This window comes from Stegodyphus dumicola, chromosome 9, assembly GCF_044657685.1.
Source record: "Stegodyphus dumicola isolate Sdum_Otavi_A_Nest chromosome 9, ASM4465768v1".
Classification (NCBI taxonomy): Eukaryota; Metazoa; Arthropoda; class Arachnida; order Araneae; family Eresidae; genus Stegodyphus; species Stegodyphus dumicola.
In genome coordinates this window covers 129,949,889-129,975,368 of record NC_140776.1, presented here as the reverse complement: position 1 = coordinate 129,975,368, position 25,480 = coordinate 129,949,889, and the positions used below count along the sequence as shown (strand labels likewise).

At 33.3% G+C, this 25,480-nt stretch overlaps 1 protein-coding gene across 1 annotated transcript in view; it reads right to left on the bottom strand.

The window, feature by feature from the left end:
* Nucleotides 1–25,480, bottom strand: part of Nse1 (SMC5-SMC6 complex component Non-SMC element 1) — a 57,408-nt gene that overhangs the window by 15,300 nt on the left and 16,628 nt on the right. Inside the window, exons 4-5 of the mRNA XM_035356768.2 lie at nucleotides 18,380–18,517; nucleotides 7,929–8,045 (exon numbers count right to left, since the gene is read on the bottom strand). Coding sequence (XP_035212659.1) covers nucleotides 7,929–8,045; nucleotides 18,380–18,517 — 255 coding nt within the window. The remainder of the gene's footprint in view (nucleotides 1–7,928; nucleotides 8,046–18,379; nucleotides 18,518–25,480) is intronic.

The following is a 25,480-nucleotide window of genomic DNA, read 5'->3' as shown; positions in this document are numbered from 1 at the left end:
CCAAAATAACAGTAGATATATCCCAAAGAACATATAATGCTCATAGGAATAATTTAAAACTGTCATCAAAATTACAGGGTAATGAGAAAAAATATGCTAAGTTAATGTTGCAACTAGTGCCCAATGTTATATTTATTTATGTTAACATGTTGGCTGCCATGGGAATCATCGGTGACCGGCACTCGACTTGGCTACAGCACCGTGGGTGCCACCGGTGACGCAACCAATAGTAAAATACATAGAGTAAATATCGATACTGATAAATTTTTAAATAGTACCATTGTTAAATGGTACTATTTAAAATAATATAATGGTTCGAAGAATAATAATTTGTAAAAATTTAAATTATAAATCGCAATAATGGTCTACAGCACCTGGTGACCCCCACAATGGAAAATGCATTAATCACAATTATATAACTTATATTATCTTCTGTACATAATATTTCAACATAATATACATCACATAATAAAAATTTCAAGTTGGCATCATGGACAAACCACATCAAATGAGTGCGGCAGTCAACGTGTTAATCAAATACAATTGAACACAAAATTGCACATACGATGGTGCTGGAAATACACAAATTCGGTGATTGGATACATGTTGGAATTCCAGTCTGTAGTGTTGCGGTTTCTGAGAGCGATCCATATTCAGTAGTTATGGTTTAAACGCATCATTTGAGTGAAGGTCAAAAGTGGTGAATAATTAGTAGAATTGAGAGAGGTCGAACACGGATTGAGGTCGCCCAAGATCTTAATAGTCCTCAAAGTGTCATATCAAGAGTTTGGAGCTGCTTTTTAAACACTGGTTCAGTTGATAGATAGCCTAGTCAAGGACAACCAAGATCGACACCTGCATCAGAAGACCATTTTCCGTCGTTGTTGGCTCAAAGAAACTGCAAAGCAACTACAAGAGATTTGGTTTTAGACCTTCATGCTACCACGGGAACTCCAATTAGGCATTCTACTGTTGTTTAAAAGCTTAACAGGTTAGACTGTATGCAAGAAAACCAATGGTTTGTGTGCCACTCTTTCCAGCTCCCAGAGGGGCCTGTTTAAACTGGTGCCATCATCATATTCATTGGCGCCAAGACAACTAGGCCTCAGTATCATTTACTAACTTCCGATATAGTCTGAACAGTGATTCTAGATGTGCTTTGATATGGAGAAATGAAGGAACACGCAACTTGCCTTCCATTGTCCTTGTCCATGAAATATCCCTTTTCAGTGGCCATAGGTTAATGATTTGGAAAGGAATAATGACAAATAGCTGCACTAAGCAACATATCTTTCAAGGATGTTCTGTAACTGCTTGGAAGTATGTGGACGAGGTATTAGAACTCTAAGTTACACTGTTTAGGGGTGTTATTGGCCCAGAGCTTTTGCTAATGGATGGCAATGCTCGGTCATGGCTATGGGACGCCCGGCTGTAAGAGACGTTCTTAGGGAATGCGTATATGGGATGCCCGTCATGGCTTTGCACGTGGTGTTCTGTGATTGGTGCTTTTACTGTCTATCCCTGTGAATTATGCAAAATGTATTAATGTACCTCCTCTCTGTGCTGTCATTGGTCCTTTAAAATGCTCTTCTTTAGAAATGTTTTATGCCATCAGTTTTTGTCATGCATCTATCATATAATTTAAGTTTTGTCATGGAGTGATCAAGTTTTGCAGGAAAAAAGTGTTGCCATTTGAAAATTTCAAAATTTTTCACTGTGACTATAATCTTGAGAGATTATTGTTTCAAATTGATTTTCTGCCCTGCACACAGAAAAACTTAGCATGTGCAAAGCAAGACATCTGTCTACATTGTCTGCAATCATAATCTTGAGTGCATACCTTCAAATGACAATATCTGAAATTAAATTTTTATTGGTTCAGTGAATAGGCTATTAAGGGTTCATATCGAGGAAGTTTTTTTACATGACCACCTTATATATTCATCCAAAATGTTAATTCTGTTAGAATAGTAGTCACAGAAAATGGATGTAAATGTCAGCTGAATAAAATTAATTATCATTTGCAAATTTTGGTCAAAATTAAGCACCTGTTCCTGTTGTTAAATAAAAATAATGCACCTTCTTAAAAAGTGTAGAAATATATTGATGCCTTTTTCACCCAAAAAATGAAATTACAAAATAATTGCATGGTGCAAATTCTGAAGAATTTTACCATACAGTGCATCTAAAGCTTACCATGTTGTTTATAAATAGTTACCTAGCTCAGACTTGATATAAAAAGATTAAACATCTGACCTGAAATTATGTCATAAGAGAATAAATACAAAAACCTTAAATTAAACACATGTAATCCTCCCTAAAAAAAGACATTGAAGATCAACAAGTAAAAAACAATTGGCGTAACATGTGAAAATTTACTCTAGTTTCAAAACTCTTCTTCTTCAACTGCTAGAGTGAAAGCAATAGACAGAAATTTGAGAATATTCTAAATGACAGAAAGCAAAGCCACTAGTGCCACCTATAGACTGAAAAGTGAACAGAAAGCAACTAAAAAACAAATTATTGAACAGTTTGACGGTAAAAAGTGATTAGTCAAAGCGAAATTGGGAACATTAACTAGAGCTAAAAGATTTTTTTAGATGTGAAATGCCTTCAGGAAATCCAGTTCCAAGACATTTTTTGAATAAATTTAATTGAAGAGAAATGGATGAAGAAGAATTTCTTTCAAACAGAAATTTATAAATATGGATGCTTCAGGACTTTGGGAGGAACAGATTTTGAGTCTGACTATTGCACAAGAGTAGCATTTATTGTCATCTTTCATTATTATTACATTTTTCGTTTAAGCCTAGGAATCTTACTAAGCTGTGTTATATTGTTACGAAATGTACAGGCACGGTAAGATAGCTTCTCCGCAAAGCAGTTTTAAGATTGCCATAAAATGGCAAAGGAAGGTAGGGTTGCCATATTTGGCGAGAAATCGCTCGTTTGGCGACAAAATTGGCCATGTCCCATGGACGGATGGAGAAATTTCTGGAACGAATTCTTACCGGTTTAGACCAGAATGTTCTCGAACTCAAGCCGAAAGCTATATGAACCCTGCAGGTCTGCAGTCAGTTAGTGTGTGTCTCTCATCGAGAGTGTGTATGCCTTGCTGATAGTCAGTCATTGAGTGAGTGTCTCGAAGTCTAGCGCCAAGTTGGCCGTCCAGTGCATCGAGAGAGTCTTTTAGTGCATCGTCGAGTTTTGAGCTGTCCTTTCTCAAATGATTAATGGTCAAGAGCGAGTAATAGCCTACTGGAGTCAATGCTTGTCCAAACCGGAAAGGAATTATTGCGTCACCCGTAAAAAATTGCTTGCTATCGTAAAGGCTATAGAACATTTCCATCATTATCTCTATGGCAGAAAATTCTTATTGCGGACTGACCATGCTTCTCTAACCTGGCTACTGAATTTCAAAAATCCTGAAGGACAAATAGCCAGATGGATTCAAAGACTCCAGGAATATGACTTTGAGATAAAAACATTGTAAAGGCTCCTCCCACGGAAATGTTGATGCGTTATCCAGGAAACCTTGTCCTGCACACTGCAGCCATTGTTCAAGAGCCAAGGCTAAGTACAGGTTGGCGAATTCGATTATCCGGCAAGTAACACCTTCAACATCAACTGATCCAGAACCGTGCAGTGATGAAAAAGTTAGAGAAGACCAATCAGCGGATCCTGACATTAGGCCAATAATAGAACTGAAGGAATCATCCAGTACAAAAACCAAGTGGCAGGACATTTCCATTTTCAGTCCTGCAACTAAAAGGTACTGGGCTCTCTCGGATTCATTCCACTTCCGAAATGGAGTCTTATATCGACTATGGGAAAGTGACCATGGAACTAATAACAGGGTTGCCACGCTAGATAATTACTTAAAAATTGAATTAGAATAGTCAACGATATTTTAGCGAATATAGTTATATTACATGGTTAGCCTAGATGACAGATTACTATTTTTTATTTTACTGCAAAATGGCAAGGTATTTATTAAAAAGAAAAGTTTTAAAAGATTTTGCGGTAAAATTCTAGTATACGGTAAGGCTTTGGCACGATTTTGAAAATTGTCACCAAGACCAAAATGACCCGTTTACTGCGCATCATCATGTCGCCAAATCCATACATGGAGATTATTTTAACCAAAAAACGTCTATGCAAAGAATCTCTAATTCTTTGGTCTATGTAAAGAAGAAAATTTTCCATACAAGTAAAATGCTATTACGCCGCTAGAATGCGGAGGGAAAATTTGCCAAGGGATTTGGCGACGGAACCTGGCGGCCAGAATTTCCCTCTCCGCGATGTGTACCGGAAATTGAGAAACGTGTTAAGAAGAAACGTTCTTTGACAAAAAGAAAGCTACGAAAATCCGTTTTTAAATTACTGCGAAAAATCCAAACGTTTCTTCTTGGATTTTTCGCAATCATTTTAAAAACGGATTTTCGTAGTTTCCCCCCCCCCCTGAAAATTACTAACCTATGAATTAATTTACTTGCGCCAAAAAATATTTTCTTGTGCCGTGCACTACAATATAGCAAGTGGTAAAGTGTCTCATTTACGCCGCTCCACATCTGCGAGTGCAATCCAGAGCTGTAACTCGAGAAATAAACAATCTCGTTGTTAGGCGACGTGTGCACCATGTTATTTTCATTTTTGCGATAAATGCTTATCGACGTGGTGTTCACGTCGCTCTCAGTTTGAGACAAAAACATCTCGACGTGCGTGGCACGTCTTTTTAGCGCAAGTGGTTAAAGAAATTTTAAAGGATATTCATTTAATGAACTCTTGATAACGTGACCTTCGAACTTCGACACCGGTTTCCAGCTTTGGCGGCAGATATATCACGCATGCATAGCTGTTTCCCTCTATGATGGAACGGAGCCATGTCTGTTGCAGAGAGGTTTTCCTTCTTTACAATACATATTCTTTGATTCTAACCTCCATGGTACCGTATACTAAGATTAAACCCATTTTGTTTTATACGAGAACAGGTACTTTCTTTAGTTCATGCACTGCACATGCGATTCTCGAGAATACTCGAAACCAAAAGTTGCGGGAAACTTGCTTGCTTTGCCTTTCTAAAAGGCAATCAAATTGGAGCTGCGAAAATTGGCTCTATGCCAGAAGACACTCACGTGATAGGCAATTCGCCAAAAAAGTTATCTCTTCCGACGTCGGCGCAAAAATCGCTTTTTTTTGGCGGGATCGTTGTATGAACTTCCCTGACTTTTCCAGATTTTGACAAAAATACTTAAATTCCCTGACTTTTCCCTGAATTTTTTGGTCAATTTTCGAATTCCCTGACTTTTCCCGGTTCTCCCGGTTTTCCAGGTAGCGTGGCAACCCTGATTAAATAAAACATACATTTGTTATCCAATGTATATATCTTAAATTTTATTAAGTTTCTTAAGTGGAAAACTAAACAAAATTATCAAAGTATACCAAGAATAATTAAGAATAAATGTCCTCTGGGATTTATTGAATAATTAAGTGAATCTGCTACACAATACAAGTAATACCATAATTAATTTACCTCTTAGCACAGCCAACGTACATTATGCGGATAGACTGGAATTTTCTTGAAACACACCTGGAAAACCTGGAAAAGTCAGGGAATTTCATTCTCCTGTTTGAGTGGCAACCCTGTAATAAGAGATGGCAGCTGCTGCTTCCTCGAAACCGGATACCTGATGTTCTGAAGGAAATACACAGCAGCTCAACCAAAGGGCATTTCGGCTGTATGAAGATACTAAACAAGGTTCGAGAGCGCTTTTTCTGGAGTTTGTCGAGAAACGATGTTGAGAAGTGGTGCTGATCTTGTGATGTTTGTGCAGCCAGGAAAGGACCGAAGGGACGTAGCCGAGGAAGGCTGCAGGGATACAATGTAGGAGCGCCTTTCGAGCGAATTGCCCTCGACATACTTGGACCTTTTCCGCGGACCACGGATGGCAACAAATACACCCTCGTTGTCATGGATTACTTTACAAAGTGGCCCGAAGCTTACCCAGTTCCAGATCAAGAGGCTATTCACGACAGCTGAAGTTCTGTTACAGACTTGGGTGTCCAGATTTGGGACCCCTCTCCAGATTCATTCCGACCAAGGCAGGAACTTCACTTCGGCTGTGTTCAAGGGACTCTGCGACTTGTTGGAAATCAAGAAAACGCAGACGACCCCGTTACATCTGCAGTCTGATGGCACGGTGGAGAGGTTTAACCGTGCAATCCTGAACCACCTCTTGCTCATGGTTTCCAAAAACCAAGAAGACTGGGATTGCAAGCTACCCCTGTTCCTGCTTGCTTACCGTAGTGCCGTCCACAAAAGCACCGGCTATTCTCCATCCCAGATGCTCTTCGGTAGCGATCTCCGTCTGCCAAGTGACCTGCTCTTTGGCCGCCCTCCGGATGTACATTCCTCGCCTGACAAGTATGTGCAAGACCTCCAGGCCCGGTTGGAAACAGTACACAGGTTTGCTCGAGAGCGGATCAACATCTTGACGGACAGGATGAAGAAGAGATACGACGCAAGAGCCACCGAGCATCAATTCCAGGAAAACGACAAGGTTTGGGCTCTGAAATCCAAGTCGTCATAAGGGTGTTTCTCCCAAACTGCAGTCGCATTGGGAGGGTCCCATACAATCCTCAACAGATTGAACGACGTTGTGATACAGATCCGTAAATCCCCAATTCAAAACCCAAGGTAGTTCATTACGACAGATTAGCCCCATACTATGGCCATAGTACTTAGTGCTTCTCATTCCGTAAGGTACATACTGGTGAAGCACGTAATAAATAAATATGGTAGTTCCCATTTTTTACATTTATTTCACTATATGTAACCGGTGTTTTTTTTTTTTTTTTTTTTTTTTTTTTTAAATTTTTATAATGCTTTGCAATCTTGGGTACCCATAATTCTTGTACATGAGTTTTTTTTTACCTAATTTGTGTATATAACTTGTATATAGTGTAAATATTTGCTTCTTTAGTTATATTATTTGTTTGTTTTAGAGCCTTTTGTTTGTATCGAATTATGCTTCTGACCAAGGGTTGTACTGCACGGGACGTGCAAACCTTGGGAGGGGGCAGTGTTACGAAATGTAAAGGCGCGGTAAGATAGCTTCCCCTCAAAGCAGTTTTAGGGTTGCCATAAAATGGCAAAGGAAGGTAGGGTTGCCATATTTGGCGAGAAATCGCCCGTTTGACGACAAAATTGGCCATGTCCCATGGACGGATGGAGAAATTTCTGGAACGAATTCTTACCGGTTTAGACCAGAATGTTCTCGAACTCAAGCCGAAAGCTATATGAACCCTGCAGGTCTGCAGTCAGTTAGTGTGTGTCTCTCATCGAGAGTGTGTGTGCCTCGTCTAGTGAGCTGATAGTCAGTCATTGAGCGAGTTTCTCGAAGTCTAGCGCCGAGTTGGCCGTCCAATGCATCGAGAGAGTCTTTTAGTGTATCGCGAATTAGTGCATCGTCAAGTTTTGTCTTAGACTGTGCTGAGTCGAAAGCTATACTCTTGTGTATCGTCGAATGCATTGCGTGGAGAGTCGCGAGAGTACGTGGAGTTCTAAGAGCGACCAAACAGTTGGAAGCTGTACTCTGATGCTTTGCAGTGAAGCTGTCTCCACTGTTATTACCTGACAGTGTGAAGGCTGTGTCGCTGATTGTTCCAGCGTATTTATAGTAGATCTCCGACAACTGTAAAAAGTGTTTTTAGAGCTGTCCTGATTAATATTGGCTAAATAAAGTGTGTTTCGATACTTCATCAAGTGTTGTCGTTATTCACTCCGAATCCACGAACCCCGTACGAACGTGAATGAAGAAAATAACGCAACAACTGGTGTCAGAAAAGGAAAAACGTAACAATATTTTCCTCCCACTTAGAGATTAACACAGTAGTATAAAAATTTCTTCATAAAATCAAATACGTACTTGGAATACTATATTTTGACATAAAGTGCATATTGTAACATCATCTTTGAACTCTTTTCTTAGAAAGTGTTGCAGTTCCACAATTGCTCTGGTAGCAAAGATGATACAACCATCATTCTGTAATTATAAATATATATATGGATATATAATTTTATTACATATGGATAATAATTTTATTATGTTATGAGGTTATAAATGCAATTTACTTCATATTATTCTATTTTTTATATCTGAAGGCAAAATAATTTATTTTACCAAACTAGTAATAAAAATTAAAACATTATCTCTCTAAAAAAAAAAGGAAAAGGAAAGAAAAAACAATAAACAGAAGAAATAGTGAAATAAAATTCAAGATGCATGAATTTCATCATAATAAAATAAAATTCTTATATAAAAAGACATAATTAAACATACATTCTCTAAATTTCATGAATTAGAGATAGCAAAATTAAAAGAAGCTCACTTTACAGCTTTAAAAAGGATTCCTAAAGGGAAAATGGGAGAGGGGAAAAAAAAGTTTTCTTTTTGAGGGGGGTATTTAAAGTAGTGAGCTAATTTCTTTATCTAGTCATAATTGATAGCTTTCTTGATGTGTTAAATTTCTTAGACACTATTAAACTTGTTTCAAATCTTTTATTTTATTTTCAATTCTAATTCTGCTTTTATTTGTATTTAATTTGGGGCTTCTATTCATTTGAAATCTTTAGTATTTCCCGATCTTTCAATAGTAATTGCTAATAGGTTTAGTTTTTCATCCCTGCATAAACTTTTATGATACAAAGGACTGATACATTAACGCAACAATCTCAGTGCAATTTAGCAGTTTTTTTACTGATGTAAACATTACATCTGTAAATGATTGCAGGTTTTAAGGTAAAACCAATTTATTGGATATAAGTTGGTAATTTTTCTGACTTTTTTAATTCTCAAACTACCAATATTTATTGCAGAACAGCAAACATTATTGACACATCAAATGAAAACACACTTTAAGACTTAAAATGCAAACTTTAATTATTAAATACAGATTATGTGGTTCATTAAAAAAACGCACATTTTTTAGTGCTGTTCCTCTCTCCGTGAGCACTGTGACCTGTTTTTGCTTTAAAATGCATCAGAGAGTGGCCGAAACTTGACATTGCTCACTGGTTATCTACCAAACACATTTCATCATTGTTCTCTTTAACATAGCAGCAAAATACTATATTCTTACAGAAATTTGGCTGCATTTTCTTCCACTGCTGGCAAATTTCACAAGGGATATTTTAAAATTGAGGTTAAAAAAATGTTTTTTAATCTCACAATTTGTCTACAACAGTTATCAGAACTTAGAATCTAACAAAAAGAATGCACATGAAAATGAAAATATTACTTGACTGAAGGACTTGTTATGAGCATGGGTGCATGACAGAGCTAAGGCCAGTAGTGCTGGCTCTGTTGTCTGAAGAATGGTTATGTGCCTGATTGCCAGAGTTTAGTATATCCTAAAAATTTGATATCTTTTACTAAACTGTTTGCAATAATATGTAGTTCCAGATATTCGTAAGTAATCTAAATTTGTGATACAAACATCAGACCACTTAGCAAAGCTTCCTTATTTTCAACAAATAAGCCATGTTAACAACAAGATTCTAAACTGATGTGAGTACCGGCCCTTAAGTGATGGTGTGGACTGGTGCAGTAGCTTGACATAAGGTATGATCTATGATCTTGTGTGGGTGTAGAAGTGGTCGAGGTACAGAGTCACATGATGACAATCAATATCTGGTGCACTTGGGAATATCATACTAGACCCACTTCATTTCTGTGATGATAAACTCAGTGAGTGGTTAATGTGAAATTTACATTGTTGGTTTCACCTCAATATAAAATAACTGCTGCAACAAAGAATTAACAGAAATATTAGGTTTTTTTCAGTTCAGAAGATGTGAATAGCTATAGGCAAACTGGCAATTTCTTATAACTTATTTACAACTGTAAATTCTATTCAAAATTTTGATAAGTATTTGCCATTTTGGGTTGCCTATGTACCATAATTAAGTTTCATAGTTTGAAGAATAGATAATGTATCAAAAACAAATGCAGCTAAATAGGAGATGGCCATTTTTAGTATGCCGTAACCATGCAGAGAAGTTTTATCCTACACATATTAATAAAAGACTGCAAATACTCCTAGATGAAGCTTTTTCATTTGCTTAATTATTTTAAAACTATAAATGAGAAAATGTAATTAGTATGAAATGCTCTAAAATTATCTTCCAGTGTGCCTTAGTACTAGTAAAAATTCGTGGTAATGTAAAAATACTAAAATATTTCTCAATTTTACTTCCTAATTTTTTTAATTTTAAATTGATTGTAATGCAATCAAACTTCCTATTAGTAGAAACTTACGGATCAAGACTTTTTGTTCAGAATCAGGGAATGTCTGCTAAATAAGGTACATTAAGGTCTTTTCTTTCAGCAATTATTCTGGGTATTCAGGAACTAGACATGAAGAGGAAGCTTCACTGTCTCTCAATGTTGGCAGAAATGCCTGCACCGGCAAGTGACTACTTTAAAAAAAGTTTTTCTCTTTTAGTTAAGGTTTTGCACATATGAAGATATCAGTGATCTGCCAAACATTTCAAATACACTAAATAAAATCAACATACTTTTCTTCCAATTTATTCCTTTAAACTGAGCTTAGTTGCAAAATCTTTTTTAAAACATATTAGCTCTCTGTAATATCCTTCAACTTTACAAGTCACGTTAAATTTAAACATATTTATAATGATGTGTTTAAAATGTTTCAAGCACTGAATCACTATCACTATACATATATATATATATAAAATATAACCATGCCTAGTATTTCTGGCATTAAGCTGCTGAAAATTTATCATTAAAGACATTTATTTATTTAAAAAATTTAGAACTAATTTATCACAAAAACCAAAAATTGAAATTCATGATTAATAAATTTCAAATAATCTTATAAATGCAACAAAGAGTTTTAAAAATGTTAAAACCAATACTTTTCAAACAAGCAAAACCCCATTTAAAAAAATTTAATGAAAATTTAGCATAACAGCAGAAGAATTCAATCATCTTCAATGCCAGTTCTTCGGGGTTGGGGGGATAAAATCTTTTTAGGCACCTTTTTTAGTTTCATTTCTTTAAGATTAATTGATTTTAAAATTTAACAGTGAATACTCCTAGATGAAGAAAAGTATGTTAAAATCTAACAGTGAATACTTCTTTATTCCTAATTTTGTTTTAAAGAGTCAATTTACTTAAAATTTCATTCAATTAATAAAGTAATCTTTTTCTTTATCTAAAATAAAAAAAAAAAAAAAAAAAGAAATCATTGAAATATTTTTTAAAGTTTTTCTTATGGCTTCAAAATTCCATCTTTTTGTTCCAAATTTTAGCCTTTTGAGCCATTACTTTCTCAGCAAGGTTTCTTAGTTTCGCCAATGAAGCTAAAATGGCAAACCTGTACGTCACTACAGTTACGAATTAGTTTTGATTAGTGCCTAATGAAAGCATATACGTAAGAAATATGATAGCTGCTTTAAAAATAACTGGCGACCTGAAAATTAATGATTCTAGATTTGGTGCTTTCCCTCCTTAATTCATCTAGTCTCCCAAATTTGATATCCTTCTATGTTATATAACAACCTGAGATTAACCAATCATAGCTTAGAGTACATGCACACTGCTTTGATTCCCCGTCTAAAATGCATTATGATTGGATAAATATCTACCGAGATGATTTTATATGCATGAAAATAAAGATTGGGAATTCATCAAATTCATTTTGTGTCGGCGTCATCTTTCTACTAAGGTGGCACAACTACATATTAGAAATATCACATATATATATCCTAATATATAATACTAAAATTCCAGTTATACACATATTGCTAAAAATTCAACCCAGGATAATTTGTGTACGAATTTCCGCATTATAAATTTTTGATGGAAACATAACATGCTTTCCGAAAACATTTTATTTTTGACTATAACAATCAAAAGTAACAAAATAAATAAATAAAAATCTGGATATTAATTCTTTCATTGTTACTTTTGATTTACTGCATGCGCCAAATTTATACCAATTACACAATCAAAATAGTTTTTTAAACTAAAGAATTAAAGTAAATTCCACTTTGTTGGCATGGTAATAGAAAAGCCTTGGACCTGATTTCGAATTCCTGTTGAGTATAAATTTCTGAGAAGGCAGGACTGTTTTTAAGTGTATAGTGTCTTTTTGTTGTAAGAGCACCTACAGTGGTGACCAAAATTGTGGACACTTTTGGAAATTTTTATGTTTTTGAACTTTGTATGCTTATAGAAAACGTTACGTTTCACAAAATGCACACTTGTATATATCATTTTAAATAGAATTTATTACTGAATTCAATACAAAACACAAAATTCAATTACAGTCAAAAGTCGTTAATTCGGACACCCATAATCCGGAATGATCTATAATCCGGACCTCAAAGATAAAAACTTTCCGCGTTGGCACATGCGCACAGGCGTTTTACGCGTGCACGTAAAACCTTGACTACTGCGCATATGCATGTGCGCAAGTGCAGAATACGTTTTCGCCTGCGCGTTTAATGTATAACAGACGGTGTAAGCTAAAATTATCTAATTATCTATTTCAGTTAATGTTAATGATTGCGTTGTTCCTTAATCTTTGAATTGGATTTGGCTTATTATTTTTTGCAGACTGTAAGGGCAATTTTATAAAAGTAAACTTGAACTTTTGATTATGTCAAATAGAATTTCCGATGCTGCAACTTCCAAAGGATCTACAAAACGAAAGTATGTTTCGATGTCCAACAAACAAAAAGTGCAATTGCTGCAAAAAATGGATAAAGACATGAAGAATGTGACAGAGAGGTTAGTGAAAACGAAAAAATTTCGATTGACAAGTTAGTCGGTATTCTCGGCACAGCAATTAACGGGACTTGAACAGCGGGACTTTGTAACTGAACAAGAAATTATGTCTGTTTATAGAATTAAAGAGAAAGTATTATCACATAAAATGAAGCAACTTAAACAACGTACATTGAAAAAAATGTTTAATAAAGTAAACAAATAAATATTAAGGTTTTTTTTTTTTTTTTTTTTTTCTAAATTTTGATACCCTTTAGATCATAATTGTTCTTTATTTCATAAATTACGGTTTTATATTTTTAATTTTAGAATTTCTGCATGCCATCTTACGAGATTTAAATTGATGATCTATAATCCGGAATCGCCGAAGTCCCGACGAGTCCGGATTAACGACTTTTGACTGTATTTGCAATACAAAAAAAAGTTAAACGATAATAGTTATTGATATACATTAGATAGTGATGATTGCAGTGAGTTATCAGTACTTAGTAGGGTACCCTTTACTTTTTATTACAGCTTCACATCGATGTTTCATTGAACTGACAAGAGTTTTAAGCTCTTCTTTCATTATTACATGATGCCAGGAAACAATTATAGCCTCAATTAGTTCCCTTTCATTTGATGGGCGCCTCATTTGGACAAGAGTTTTCAAACAGTGCCACAAATTTTCGATAGGATTGAGTTAAGGACTGTTTCCTGGCCATGACAACAATTTAATGCTCTATGTACGAAACCACTCTTTCGATATTTTGGCCGTGTGGCAAGGAGCAGAATCCTGCTGAAAAATAAACGAAGCATTGCTGGGAAAGAGCATGATGGAACGCATGATGGAAGGTAAAAGTTTGGGTTCTAGAATACTGTTAATGTATTTTCTGTCATTCAGTGTCCCATCGATGACATGAAGGCGACCAATATCATCTGCTGACATGCATGACCAAAACATAACACTAACTGGGTTCTTCACAGTTGCTTGAATGCAGTCAGGATGTAGCTCTTCTCCTATTCTACGTCTTACATATTTTCGTCCATCACTACCGAATAACGATATCTTAGTTTCATCACTACGTATAACTTGTGATCACTGATCATCTGTCCAATTAATGTGTTCCTTTGCCCACTGTAGTCTTTTTTTTTTTTTTTTTTTTTTTTTTTTTTTTTGTTGCTGAAAATTAAGATAAGGCTTTTTTCATGAAATTTTACCTCTCAGTCCAACATCTGTCAATCTTCTCCTGATTGTTCTTGAACTGGCAGAAACACCAGCATCATTCAGATCACTTCTGATGGCCGCTGATGACATTTTTCTATCTTGGAGACATAGTCTTTTTATTCTTTTGTCATCAATAGATGTGGTGAACCTTTTTCGGCCTTTTCCTTCTTTGTTTTTTATTGAATTTGTCTCCTGATATCGTAAACAAAACTTTCGGACTCCAGATGTAGTCACTGAACCACCCACCTGTCTTGCAATTTCAGCATAGGAAAGACCACTTTCTCGTAACACAATAATATTACATCTCTTTCTAGGTGTCCAATCTACTCTTTTATTTGATGTCATTGCTTCTTGACTAAATATTGGAAATTTTTACAAAAATTCCTACTTGTAATTGCAGTGTATAAGAAGCAGGTCCTCCTTCTACAGAACAAAGCAAAATAATGAATTGTTTCAAGTGTAAACATGATGTCAGCTTCTACTGGCAGTTACTAACATTTGATTGGTTCTCAGAACAAGAACCGTGATTGGCCAGAAAAGCTAGACATTACAAACCACTTCATAACTGTGTTTTTTATTTATATTAAAGTACATATAACTTTTTATTGTATTGCAAATAATTGAATTTTGTGTTTTGTATTGAATCCAGTAATAAATTCTCTTTAAAATGATATATACAAGTTTGCATTTTGCGAAACGTAACATTTTCTATAAGCATACAAAGTTCAGAAACATAAAAATTTCCAAAAGTGTCCACAATTTTGTCCACCACTGTAAGATTTTATTCAGATGAAAGATTTGCCGGAAAGATAAACTTTCGTGGTCTAAGGCATAAAAATCATAAAATTCATTCTCACCTAACAAGATTTAAGTTGTAGCCAATCAGAGAAGAATTATTTTAAAAATGGCTAAATGTGAAAAATGAATGAGTTAATTTTGAAACACTGGCACAGAAGTGTTTTGTCAAAGCAACACTTAACCACTCATAATATAAATGAATCAGTTTTAATTGATTTTGCCCAACAGATTGAAATGCTTGTACTCGAGAAAGCTGTGGGGTTTTGCGTAAAATAAGAAAATTAGAAATGTAGCAATGACAGTAAAAACTATAATTTTAGTAGTACTATTATAAAATGTATGATGTTAAAATATAAGTTATAATATTGAAAATAAGTTATGTTTTGAAATTTGTTGTGATTATTCAAAATAAGTAATGTGTGTGTAAAATTTTTACAACTGTGATATTGTGTTCAAAGCTTTGCAAAGCCTTCCCTGAAAAAAATCTAAGTATCTGGATTGTCAAACACAAAGACTTTGGGACTGAAAACTTTTAAAGAACTCTAAAATCTTATCAAAATGTATATTTTGCAATTATGTAAATAATTATTTGGTCAAAATTTCAGGATTTGTATTTTTCAAATTAGTTCTTTTATTTGCTAATGCTTTCTCTCTAAAAAAACTTTTTCACTCACCTAGCTCTTTCCTTCTTGAAGGGGTGGATATGTAAAATCTAGCTTCTAAATAATAAATTAATAGCCTTTTAACTCCTGTCTTTTTTCTAAACATAACAAAACAATAATTTTTCTAACTAAATGAAAAAGATCCGTCATATAATCTGTATTGTACACTTATCGATGAAGCCTGAACCCAACAAATGTACATTAAACTGTCATGTGAACTGAAATGGAATTCGGTATAAAAAGGGTAATTACATTGCAACTCTCTCTTTTGCTGCTTTCTGCCGTGTCACTAGCCATGCAAAGTTTACTTTTCTAAATTTGTCCATTGTTTAAGATGTAAGCTGTATAAAATTGTGGGGTGCATAGTGCACTTACAGTGATAATGTGCATTACCCAAGAAATAAAATTATTTGTGGAACTTAGGCCACGTCTGCAAGTTTTTGGTTTATGCATCCATCGTTCTAACTATGCAATCAAGTTGTCTTTAAGTTACACAAAGAACCACTGCCAATTCATTGCAACTTTTCTCTATCAAGTCAACTGGTACAATAATACAGTCTTATTTTAAGAATAACATACTTTTACTGCATCAAATGGAGCAGTTTTATTACATGCATATGTGTAGTTGACTCAGTGAAACTGTCAACCCATGTTTGCTTCACTGGGACCAGTTGGTTCTTATACCAAGTGGCATAAAGTTGAAAAGTTAAAACATTTAGGTAAAATCTTTAAACCAGTTTTGTGGCGTAGCAATGAAGCTCAGCTTAAACTACTTACATGATTTTAAAACAAGCGTGTGAAGCTTTAGATCACGTTGAGCCGAAAGTTCTCTCAGGATGGGGTGAAACATGAAGATTATTGGGAGATCATCAAATCTGTCCCATGAAGGATTCTTTAAAACTGAGACATAATTGGGCAGACTGCACTCTCACCTATAATGTGCCTAAGGTTAAGCCAATGGCACATAAAGTTTTATCATTACCTTACCTTTTGACAATGATAAAATTTCTGGCCTCAATCTAATGTTACTGTCAGAAAAGTGAGATAAGGCACAACAAAAATCCGAATTAATAATAATCCTGAATTATTATACAAATTCTCAAAGGCAAAATGAAAAATATCATTGCTTATTCATGCTTAGCTATCTTTTAACAACTCTTAATAGATAAGATATAAATTCGCATTAATTTACCTTTAAGCAGAAAAAAAAAATTATTTCAATAACCAAGGTTTAAAATAATTATTTTTTCTCATACCTATCATTTTAAAATACTTTAAAAAGCATTCCACTTTACATGGACTTTCCTAAAAGCCTATTTTTATGATTTTCACAAATGTAAAATAGAAAGCAAAATATACAAAAGGATTGGTTATAAAAATGTTATTTTTAATAAGCTGAAAAAGGTTAATAAGCTAGAAAAAGCTTCTATTTCTTTCAGAATACACCCGCATAATCAGACACTTGTTTAAAATAGCTTTGATTTTGCCAACATTAATATCCTTAATTATCATTCATAATAAATTACTCATTCTTAACTATCTCCACAAATTTTGTAAGATTGAAATGTAGAATTTTTCTTTTTTAAATAATTACGGCCTAAAGAATATTTGACTGATTTTTATAATTCAAGGATTATATGAAAAGATAGATTTTATTTTTATGAGACCTTTTACCCCATGCCACTAAAAACGTTCTCGCAATCTTCTTCATCTTATTATAAGAAACTATGTAATTGGAAATAAATTCCAAGAATCAATATTCAAAGAAATAAATATTATAAATCATTCTTTTTAAATACACAACAAACAGATGCTTGACAGAGGAAATACCACACCATTCTGAAACAAATACATTGTCATGCAAATTTCTGTAGGAGTGCTCATGCATAAGTTATATGAAAGTATATACAGTACAAAGTCTGTAATCCGGATTCATTGGGACTTCGGCGATTCCAGATTAGGGGTTTTTCCGGATTATAGATCATCAACTTAAATCTGGTAAGATGGCATGCAGAAATTATACAATTAAAAATATGAAACCGTAATTTATGACATAAAGAGCAATTATGATCTAAAGGATATCAAAATTTACAAAAAAAAAGCTGAATATTTATTTTTTTACTTTAGTAAACATTTCTATCACTGTAAGTTGTTTAAGTTGCTTCGTTTTTTGTGCTAATACTTTCTCTTTAATTCTATAAACGGACATAATTTCTTGTTCATTTACAAAGTTCCACTGTCAAGTCCTGTAATTGCTGTGTCGAGAATACCAACCAACTTGTCAATCGAAATTTTTTCATTTTCAATAACGTTCTCTGTTACTTTCTTCTGTTCTTACTATTGGAAAAGCGCATGGGTAAACACTTTACTGGCTTTACGCGCATGCATAGCGGACACACACATCAAAGGTGCATGTGTAAACGCTTTACACACATGTGTAAATGCATTATGCACATGCGTAGGTTTGTGGCTTTAAGGTTCGGATTATAGATCATTCCGGATAATGGACGTCCAGATTAGAGACTTTGTACTGTATAAGCTTATCAGATGTTAGGACATGAAATATAAGCACACAGTGAACAAGCTCTGCTGTTTCTGAGTTTGGTGAACAATGAAGATAAAGTAATGCCTTTAAAAATGGTATCATACTCAGTATCGGCAAATACACAAGTTTACAATTGTCTTCATGTTAGGCCTCTGTATTGCTGCTTGGTTCTTATGCCATATAAATCTTACATGACATAGCATTTTCTCTCTCAAACCATATATTATATGTAATAAGAAAAGGAAAGAAAATGATTTAATGCATGTGAATTCACACAAAATATATTAGAAAAATGTTACATATTATATATGAAATAAAGCAAAACTTTTGAAATCTAAAACTTGTTTACTTTCATTAGCCATCCATCTTCACAAAACTTGTTTACAATTTCTTCTCCATCCTTTTTTGGAACATTAATTTCATCAGCCAAGTTGAGAGCATCAATAGACTTAACTTTTCCCTCATCAGAAAGCACAATACTATTTATCTAAATAATTAGATAGAAAAAAAAATGATCATAATGCAAGACTTCAACTATGTATTATATCATTTATCTAAACTCAAATGAATAACCTATCATGATTCTATGAATTCATTTAATTATGCATACAAAAAGTCCATTTTAAGAGAGGTTATAAAGATTTTATCAGTTTCTCAATTCATTATACTTTCCAATGCATATTTTGGTATAAATTTAATTGTAAAATATTAGACTATAGTAATCACAAAAGATGTTTATAGTTCAAATGTTTTTAAACAATAATCTTTTTATATAAATGCCTGCTCAAATGGACACAATGATGTTCTTTAAAAATGGCCTTTGGTAATGTGGAAATTTCTTGATGAATAATAGTTAAAGGAATACAAATCAGCAAAGTAAATACTTATATATATTTATTTAAGGAAGTTCTATAATTTAACAAGTACATTTTATTATGACTTAATTATTTATGATGCTTATTATTTGTTAAACATTTATAGATTTAAAAGATATGCCAATATAAATTCATAATTTTAATAACTACCTAACAAATGTTTCATTTCAAAACATATAAAAGCAATAAAGCACATCAGAATGCAGTTAGCCCTTAAATCTTACCACAAAGACAGACTTTTTGAAGGGATATATAGAATATTTTGCTGCCAATTTTCAGCAACTGATGACACATACCATTAATATCACATAATCCTGTATACAAAAATGTATAATTAAAAGTTCAAGACAGACTTACATTACTAGTAGAATTATGATATGTTTGAAAAAGAACAAATAATATATAATCATAATTTTCCTCATTTTGTTGTTATAGTGTAATATAAACAGTGTCACCTCTTGGTGGAAAATGAAGTAAAATTTACTTTTGTGCAGCCAAAAAAAAAAAAATTATTATTTGCGATAAGTCTTTTTGCAGTTTTACTTATTGTTGACTTTACATCCACTTTGTTGAATTTACATGACTTTTTTAAAGTGTCGAAATTTATGGGACACACTTTAGATATTAAATTAGCACTCTGCAGTGAATATTAAATGTGAAGTGATATACAGAGGGTATTTATGAAAATATATTACAAAATTTTAGAATGATTATGGGCCTATTTATTTAATGTTTAAGATGTCGAGAGTTATTTTTTTAAATGTTTGATCTGATAGCCTTTTGTCTGGAAGCCTACATGATGGTTTCCATGACAACAGGGCTTTTCATAAAATTTTCAGGAAATTTTGTTCCCTATACAAGTTGTAACACATTTCAAAAAGTACTTTTATTTCATAAAAAAACTTAATTTAAAAAAAATTCTGCCTTCATAGAAACACTTAATTTTTATGTATAATAAAAAAATGCCACATATAGTCAACATTTTTTAATGAAGCTTATCGGCACAAAGACCAATAACTTTTTCTTTTAAATTATTTTCTTCAAGACAGGTAGTTAAATAATTGCTGACAATATCGGATGTTTCATCAGGTAAGCACTTAAATTCTGAAATTTTTACTCTAACTTGATAACTTCAATTTATAAATCTAACAAGTATTGGAAAATGTTTTATTGCTTGTTACTGGATGCATCAGTAAAGCATGAAAACATTTAGTATTATTGCTTCAGCCTTGGTTCATGGATATGTAAATTTAGGCTCAAATGCCACTTGAAGCAGCTAAGATAGAAAGACTATAGACCTATAGCAGCAGCTTAGACAGAAAGACTAGACATTAGAAACAGCTTAGAAAGAAAGACTATAGACCTTCTATAGATCTAAAGCTATGGTGTCTTAAGACCTAAAGCTACGGTGGTGACAAATAGTATGGTATGGAAAATTATCTTCTACTGCAGCTAATTTTCTTCTCCTACACCCATTTTCTCCTGTTTGAAGAAATTCTTTAATGAGGAGCTAGTTACCGCAGCAGAGTCTGACATTTTATGTTTATTACTATTTATATGAAGTTTAATATTTGTACATTCACTATGGCTTATTGAAGATTTTGAAAAACGTGTATTGCACCATACATTGGAATATATTATATAGTTTTTTCGATAAATGGGTATTCAAATTCACCTTACCTGTAGGTGTTTAGTATACATTAGGAACCCTATTATACCAGACAGCCCTTTGTATAGAAGGGCCTGATCGAAGTTAATGTAGGGAAACCCAAAGAATTTGTTTCTAGGGACAGAAAACACCAGACATCATCCCAGGAAGTGAATAGGTGTTTCCTCTTCTTTTCCACAAGCCGGACAGAGAGGAGATTCGACAAGACCACATTTGTTGAGATGTTTGGCCAGATAAGCATGTTCGGTAACAATTTGAATTACTTGGCGTAAGTTAGTTCTACTAAGGTGTATGAGTTTACCTGATAAATTGAGTGTACTGAGCACCAATTTAGAATGAGCACAGTCTGGTAGTTTAGACCATATATCATGATGTATGTTCTTTATCCAGTTTCTTACTTCTTTTTTAACAGTTTGGTATAAAACTGGGTAAAATGGTTCTGGACCAGATATGGGTAGTTGTGAAGCATCTTTAGCTACTTTATCGGCTAGTTCATTTCCAGCAAAATCACAAGGGATATTTTTTAATGGACTAATAAATTTTTACTGAAAAAGTAAGAAGGAAACTTAAGCATTTAAAAACTGAAAATGAGTAGAAAATTAATGCAACTTACTTAATAGAATTTTAAATTTGCATAATTAATTTACAAAGGTCATTAATAAATTAATCTTTTTTTCATATAGTTTTACTCATAATTTTTCATGAAAAATACAGCTTAAATATGTTTAGAAAAAGGAAGATAAATAACTGCATGAGGTTATCACTATAAAAATTGCTTTGTTAAATATAAAATTATTTTCTTTCACATTTGTTAATCTGATATTGTTTTGATAAAAATTCTATCTTGTTTTGTTTCTGTTTATTCTTAAAGTGTCATTAACATTTCTTGTGCTTCAAAATCTTTATGCGAATATGCACTTAAAATTTTTAAAACCTGAAAAATGCATGTGTGCAACATTAGTCATGCGATGATTTGTAGATGCTCTATTTTTTACCACAATATTTTTAAACTGTGAATTTTTTTAACCATTTTATTTTTGACGACGATATTTTGTACTGCAATGTTATCACTTTGCTTTCTTTTCTACCACAATGCTTTGTACCATGACGTTTTCGTCTGCAATGTTGCCATGATGTTTTCGGCTGTAATCCGAGCTTGGTATGCATCACCTAAAGGTGGTCTCTTACAGACCTCAATCTAACACTGAACATGTAAATAGGAACATTGTTAAAATCATCTGTAGCTATGTAAAACCTTACCATATACACAGGGATGACTGTGTCAACAAGTTGGCTTTGGCCCTAAGAACGGCTAAAAAAAGACACTACTGGAAAAATTCCATGCGAGTTATTTTGGGGGAGAAAATCAATTACCCCTTTAAACAAACTGCTTTTTTTTTTTTTTTTTTTTTTTTTTTATCTTTTTTAAAGTGTTCTATGATAAGAAGGGACTTTAAAGCTGGGAATAAGATCCTAAAACTAAAACATTTGTTGTCTTGTGCCCCACTAGAAATAGTATACAAATTTTACCCCAAATTTAAAGGTCCTTACATTATTCAACAAATTTGTGAAACTGTATGTTACCTAGAACAACAGAAGGGGGTTAATATTACCACCAATATATGGATCAAGTCAAAAAATATCATGACCGCGCAGATATGCCACAAGATATTTTGCAGGCAGCATCTTCTGGCAGAAAGGAAGCATCAGCACCAAGTACAAGACATTAGCCTTAGACTTCAAGAACTGTCATTCCAGAAAAGAAAAGAAAGAAGCTCAGAGTGGTGAAACCAGAAGGAAAAAAACATCGACATGAAGGGCCGAAAGATAACATCAAAAGAAAACTGAGGCCAGCACAAAAGAGTAGCAAGTCGAAGAGGAGGTAGGGTAGATGAGACCCTATACCAGATCCAGTAAGCGGTGGATGAATAAACAACATCAGCTAAGAAATCAATGGTCATGACTTCAACAACTGAGACAGGAGGTCAAGGACTGCATGACAACACAAGTTCCACAGTGGAAATGTTGATTCAAAGAGGAACTTACCCAATGGGAAAAACCTGAGGAATCAATGAACGGCAACATCTGATCAGGCCAGCATTCCTCAACTGGAGCAAGGAATTTCATCGGACAGATCCCATAAACGACCAGCAATTCTTGATGTGGTTCACCGTGTAAAGAAGGTAGCCTGGGAAAGAAAAGCAGGACTGAAGAAGCAGCCAATGAACATAGATGGAAACGGTGGACCAAGGCAGCACATCGGAGTTCAGCAAATGAATCAAGTACCTTTCTGGGAGGACTTTGAAAAGAAGAGGATGCCAAACAACAGATAAGTTCAAATTATTCTATTTAAGTTTATTTTAAAGCTAGTATGAAGTTAGTTGAAATGATTTATTTAAGTTGTTGCCTTGACAGAGGAAATTTTATTTTTATTAAGCAAGAAGCCTTTTTATTTTAATTTTGTATTAAGCGAGAAGCTTTTTATTTTTATTTTGTACTAGCAGCTTCACTGCCAGCCTTCGTCTGGCTTTTAAATGTACCGGGAATGGCTGAAGGGAACACCAAACGTTAAATTTAAAAACTGCGCAGAATTTTACTCTGCAGAACAACTTCATAAAAAAAAATTATTGTATAACAAAATTACAATGAAATAAGCAATATTCCTTAATACAAATATTAATTATCCTAATAAATAAATTAACCAACTTCCCTTTGCAAAATCTTAAGAACTCAAATGGTATAAAGGAGGTTAAGAACTTTTGTTTCCTAAAAAAATCACTCAAAACTTTTCAATATCTTAAAGACAGTGAAATAAGTAATAACTAACATAAAAGAATACAAAAAATTCTGAAAAGCAAAGCATAATTAATGATATTTTATCTTACATTTTCAAGAGAAAAAAATTACAATGAAATAAGCTATAGCCCTTATTACAAATATTAATTATCCTAATAAAAAAATTAACCAACTTTCCGTTGAAGGAAAAAAATCATGCAAAACTTTTCAATATCTTACAAATAGTGAAATAAGCAAAAAATAACATGAAAGAAACTCAAAAAACACAAAATTCCGCGCAGAATTTTACTCTGTAGAACAACTTTATCAAAAAAAAAAAAAAAATCAATAAAAATGTATTATAGTAGATATAAAAAATTAACAATGAAATATGCTAATCTCTTAAAAACAGTGACATAAGAAATACGATGAAAAATTGTAGCCAAACCCATATTTCTAAAAGAATGAAACTATTCAAAATGATGCGATTTCATCAAAAATCTATCAACAACAATTAGAAAGGAAAATCGTTGCCAAAATCACATTTTAAAGATGTGAGATGTGAGAAGTGTACTCGGAAGCTTCATTTAAAATGTTTAAAAAAAAAATACAAAATATTACCATTTTTCCAAAATTTTTTTTGTAAAAGCAGTCGCAAGGGTAAAAGTTTAACGTGTTTAAAAATCAAAGAAAAATAAACTGTACATTTTAAAAAATAAACTTTTAAGAAAAAATCCCATTGAAAAGGTGTTATGCTTACTTTGTTAAATAAATTCGTATTTAATCGATTTATTGAAACATGAAATTTATTTTCAGTTCGTAAAATAGCTAAGTGCCTACGTTTCATGACAATGTGAAAATGGAGAGTGTAGAATAAAATCTCACTTTCCTATAGCCTATTATGTCTCAAAATGACGCAATTTCATCACAAAACATAAAATTAAAAAAATTCTAATTTGAATTTCGAAAAAATTGTTTCGAGGTGCACTGGCTCTTGTCTAGATGCACCTATGTATCAAATTTCATAGTCGTGGGTCTATTAGCTTACGCGCAGCGCGAACGAAAGACACACACACAGACAGACTCTTTCTTTTATTATATCTAGAGATTAAGCAAGAAGTTGTATGCATCTCTAGCAAGTTATCTTGATTTAAATCAAAATGAGATGGACGCTTTAGGCACATAGACTGAGTTAGAAAATGGTTGCATATTGTCAGTTTAGCAAAGCAAACTAGAAATTTTGTATGTAATTAATTTTAAATTATTTTCAGCTAAGCCAGGTAAGAAATTGTACAGTCAAAAGTCGTTAATCCGGACTCGTCGGGACTTCGGTGATTCCGGATTATAGATCATCAGTTTAAATCTGGTAAGATGGCATGCAGAAATTATAAAATTAAAAATATGAAACCGTAATTTATGAAATAAACAACAACTATGATCTAACGGGTATCAAAATTTACAAAAAGAAAAAGCTTAATATTTATTTGTTTACTTTATTAAACATTTCTTTCAATGTAAGTTGTTTAAGTTGCTTCGTTTTATGTCGTAATACTTTCTCTTTAATTCTATTAAAGAGACATAATTTCTTGTTTAGTTCAAAATTCCGCTGTTCAAGTCCTATAATTGCTGTGTCAAGAATACTGACTAATATGTCAATCGAAATTTATTTCGTTTTCAATAAACTCTGTGTCACTTACTTCACTATCGGAAGCGAATTATAATGACGACGAACTTGATTTAAATCATATCAAAGACGGAGTACATCGAGATGAAATACCACATTTAGTAAGGAATTATAAGCCAAATAAAATAAAAACATCTGCTCTCAAGATAAGGATAGTGCTGACAGATCAACTTCCAATTCATTGCGTGCCGCGTCATTTCCCTCCCTTAGCAAAGCAGAGTGAAATTGATAAACATATTTCGGAATGATTACATAATCAAAGGATATGCCTTTATCCATTTTTTGCAGCAATTCTACTTTCTGTTTAATGGACTTCGAAACATACTTTCGCTTTGTAGATCCTTTACATATTAGTAAATATACATCGAAAATTCCATTTGACATAATCAAAAGTTCAAACTTACTTTTATAAAATTGCTCTAACAGTCTGCAAAAAATAATAAGCCG